Source organism: Cryptomeria japonica, chromosome 8 (genome assembly GCF_030272615.1).
Source record: "Cryptomeria japonica chromosome 8, Sugi_1.0, whole genome shotgun sequence".
NCBI classification, from domain to species: Eukaryota; Viridiplantae; Streptophyta; class Pinopsida; order Cupressales; family Cupressaceae; genus Cryptomeria; species Cryptomeria japonica.
Genome location: NC_081412.1, coordinates 393,746,745 through 393,751,473, shown reverse-complemented (window position 1 = coordinate 393,751,473; position 4,729 = coordinate 393,746,745). Strand labels below are relative to the sequence as shown.

Here is a 4,729-nt window from a genome sequence, read left to right as displayed (position 1 = left end):
CAAACAAAAAAATTGGCCACAACACATATACTCATAACACATTCAAATCTTCATGTAGACCACTAACACTCATGCTAAATCAACTAGATATACTTATTTATAAACCCTTTAACCCACAAACACTGATCATCAATATAAAGCATAAACCTACCAAACGAACTTCATTGCAACACTGCACCAAACAGAGAAAATATGTTGACAACAATGACAACACATCTCTCCAACACATCCAACAATCCCCAACAATCTCCAACAATTTCCAACATATTTAATGACTATACCATGCTCCATTATCTACAACCTACAAATTTTCTACTCAACAGGGTGGGTTGCCATGCTTTTTAAATGGCATAGATGCTTCCCTTACTTTCCTCGTGCCATACCTATGATTGAATGCAGTGATTGATGGCCCCATTGTGCTCATTTTTTTTCCTTTGACTACTTGATATCTCTTTTTATTATATTTTATATTTCTTCTCTGTGCATCATCTGTGAAAATAAACTTCTACAAGGAAGATGTGATATAAAGTTGATATGTTGGGAGTTCAATCAAGAAGAACATAAACGTACCAATTGATACTTGCATTCCCCAAAGGTTTACAAATACTATCTATCCTTACGACAAATAAACATAATATCAAAAATCGACACAAGTGAATCTTGAACCTTCATACTTTCCCTAATCTCATCTAAAGTCTCAAATTAGGTTTCCATAAAAGTAGATTGGGTTTGTAGGCATTAACCATGAACGAACTTTTCACAAAAAAAGTGATTTTAAATTAAAAACAAGACCCCCACCCGCGCCATGTGACCCAAGCCCTAAAAATATAATTAACTTTTTCGCCTACGAAATCTCTCCCATTTGAGCGCGATGTACGGCAGCATTGGTCGCTAAATTCCAAATTCAAAATTTGAAATGATCAAACTCACGCAATATTCCCGCTTACTACTCTAAAATTTTTCTCCTATCTAAATTTCCCTCCCAATCTTCATCAAGAAATCAGCAACAATCAAATTTGCACACAAACAAGGCTTTAAATAACCTGTTACAGAGACTTCCCTTTCCACATTCAAGTTTTGAGTTCCGGAGGGATTGTTACTGTAATTTTCTTAATCGAAGATGAGGATCGTAACAGCGAGGAGCCCTTCTATTTCTCCTCCCGCATCGCCTTCTTCTGAGATTAAAGGCCATGGCAATGGCGATGCAGATGCAGGGTCCTCCAAGAGATGGGGAAGCGTGCTCGCCTTCCCTTCATCAAAAAGGGTGCAGAGACCTCCATATTCACATTCTGCTCATCACTCTCATTCTCGCAATGCCAAGTCCAAGCAATTAGTTTGGGCGAGGGTATCAGACAGAACTCCCAATGCCCACAACCTTAGTTGCGAGGATCTCGAGGTCTCTGCTACTGCTGTCAAAAGAGTTGTTATTGATGAGTTCCCAGATGACAAAGATCTACCTGACTGTGAGGGTTCTGAGATGGATTGCGATGAAGATAGCAGTGCTGATGGTTCAGGGCCACAAATTGTGGATGTCTCCCATAAATTTGCCATTAAAGGCTTGCCTGGTAAGGTTGGGTCTACCCAGAAGTGTTTTCCAGGCTTTTACACTTAAAATCATTTTAGCTAGTTGCATGTTGCAAGAATGTCCTCCTGCCAAGATTTTTACCCTTGTAAAAGGTTTTTAGTTAATGCCATGACCTGCTACTGGAATGAGGCTATGGAAGGTGGAATTCATGATTTGGCTTTGAATCCTGGTTGATGTGATGCTTTGTGCTATTCTATTTTCAAAACCCCATTGGGATGTCTGCTCGACAGTAGCCTTGCATGGTCAGGGTCATAATCTTTTCTGTACATTGCAATGATTTATTGTTTAAAAGTGTTTGGGAGCCATGAATGTATTTAGGTGTGATGTCAATGCATGGATCACACTCAGTGATCTATCTCGATGAGGGAAAATGACAGATGGGTTTGCATACAATTTAATTAAGAAGTGTTTGGAATGCCAAGAAGAGAAGATGAGCATAGGGAGTACAGGAAATGGGGAGTCAAAAACATTGAAAACAATTTATTTCTTTTTGCTTGATTTTGTTTTTCTTGAAGGCTAGGCTCAGTTGTTTTTTATTCCTTATATTTTATGCTCCATACGCATTCTTCATTTCAGCTGCTGCAAAGGTTAAGCTTCAAGAAACAGATCAACACAAGCTAAGCCAAAGGCAGAAACAGATTGACTATGGGAAGAACACTCTTGGTTATGAGCGGTACCTAGAGCTTGTACCTAGGTATGCCACTTCTCTTTCAAATCCATTAAGTGATTGTGCATGTTGTTATTGGTTTTGAAGAAAACCCTTGTCAAATGTTTCCTTCAATTTGTTTTGAGAAATGTGTGAAAAGACTCCTGAAGCAAACTCTGTTCGGGCAGGAACAAACGTCTCAAGAATGACCCTCATACACCCGAGATTAAACAAGTGTGCAGCAAGAGGAGTTGGGATGGGCAGGTAAAAAAGTGGCGGCGGCGCCTTCATGAATTTGATCCTCCTGTCTCTGAGGATGATGTGAGCCCTCAACTGTTTCCTGTTGGTGGGCGTTCTGACACTACTGATCAAGGCAAAGAGAATGCCACCACAGAAGTGACTGTTTCTGAAAGCACTCCCACTTCAGAGGCTGCAAGTTTGTCAATCTATCAAGATTGGGATGAAATGGAGCCATGATCCACCCAACTCCTCTTCACATGTTTGTTTGATAAACTTAACCATCAACAAAGAGTAGAGTCCTAACTTACTACCAGCGTTTTGGCCTGGTTTTTACAGAGGATTTTCTGAATCCAAAGAATTACATGACCATAGGATTTTTCCTACAACTTTACCGGCTTGCTCTGGAGCTTGATCTTATCTCTGTGGGCTAATAAATATATTTCAATATAATGGGGTGTTGGTGAGATCCAGTTGTTAATGAAGCAAGAATTGTGATTACTGTGTTGCTCTTTTGCACAAATTATTTCATCAACAGTAGATGAATTGTTAGTTTGTGCACTCGTCACAAGTTTTTGGATTTTGAAGCTCTTGTTGTTGATCCTCGTCCATTTCACTTTAGATTTCTCTTTGAAATCAATTATGTATATCTTTTAACTCTGTTGGCCTCTTATAAAATCGATGCCAACTTCAGTTCGTATGTTTGGGACACAAGGCTGATGAATTTAAAAAAAGATATTTCAATCATTTATGGTCTTATGCTCAGCCCAAGTGCTGGTTATGTTCTATTCAAGTTTTTGCTTGCTCTCTTGTATTTGGTATCTCAGTTCTCTGTTGCAGGCTACCACTTGGCCTTGTTTTGCTGTGATTATGGTTGTGTTTGGTTGTATCTCATTTGCTTTATCCAATACACATTGTTTTTGTTATTTTAGATTAGGTTGTTTATATGATGTGTTATTTTAGATTGGATTGTTTATCTGAGGTGTTTTTTTGGGGGTAATTCTATAGAAATAACATTGTTTATTGTTTATGTAGTGTAGAGGGAGTTATGTTTTAATTATTCATGTTCAATGTTTGTTATGTTAAATTAGTATATTTCTATTAATTTCTAATTAGGTGAAATGTTTTAATGAATTAATTTTTGATAAGTAGCATGTTCTTGTTTTAGTTTTGATCTATGATATTATTTTATTTGATTATAGTTTGTTATATATTTATTCACTTCAAATTTAGTGTATTATAGTTGTTGAAGATTGATCTAGATTAGTTTCAAGGATTGTGTGAATGATACTTAGTTTCTAGATTATGAATTGACTTAACACGTGCTTTATACAATATGTTATATCATAGTATCTAAAGGTATTTATGGACTTAAGAATTGGTGCAGATGTCTAAGTGAATTGATAAAAGAAGAGGCTGGCCTTAAGGTTCATCCTTCATCCTTGTTATAGTTTTTAGATCTAATTTTTTGTTTACATCTTTGTTTTTAGACTTATGGTTTGAGTATACATGTTAGCATCTCTTTGATCTAACTTACTAACCCTTGTATGTATTATTGGTATGGACCCTCTTAGGCTACTATCCCTTCCACATCTATGCATATTGATAATTTTGACATGTTCTTATCCTTTGTTATGCTTTATCCTTCCATCCTTAATACTCTTATGATCTTTTATGTTAGGAGGGTGTCTTCTTTATCAAGGTATTATTTCATCATTTATATGTTCAATTGTCCTCTATGGAGATGGATGGTACTTTCCCCTATTCTTTTAGGTACACCTTTTTTGCATGAGCTTTGTCTATCATTCCTTATGCCCTAGTTCATGATTTGCTTCTATCATGGTGTAGGGGATATTGTCTTGCCACTTATTGATACATATATAAATGATATGATTATTGATGTTTTCATTCATGGGAATATATTATTTGATGTGCATTCTTTCTATTTCTCATGTTAGCCTTGTGGATACTTGTGATGGTGATATGATTAGTATTTTGTTAAATTATGATAATGTCTCTTATGATAGATATTTTGATTCTCATTTAAATGATATTCATATTTTCTTTTCTCCTTGTTTTGTACATTGAACAATTCACCTTAGAATTAAATATAGTAGGTGAAGTTGGATAAACATAAAATAAAGCACAAGGAATATCATCTAGGCTTAGTATCCTCATTGTATTAGGTTTAGACAAATGTGCAATAAAAGCATGTGGTAAATTCATAAAGGAAGTGAAATAAATGAGATGAATCAAACTAT

At 36.1% G+C, this 4,729-nt stretch overlaps 1 protein-coding gene across 1 annotated transcript; it reads left to right on the top strand.

The window, feature by feature from the left end:
• The first annotated feature begins 978 nt into the window (after positions 1–978).
• LOC131079431 (uncharacterized) lies at positions 979–3,215 on the top strand. Its single transcript, XM_058017377.2, has 3 exons — positions 979–1,565; positions 2,162–2,279; positions 2,420–3,215. The coding sequence occupies exons 1-3, from the start codon at positions 1,121–1,123 to the stop codon at positions 2,706–2,708; spliced, it is 852 nt and encodes a 283-aa protein (XP_057873360.1). The 5' UTR covers positions 979–1,120; the 3' UTR covers positions 2,709–3,215.
• Positions 3,216–4,729: the final 1,514 nt, after the last annotated feature.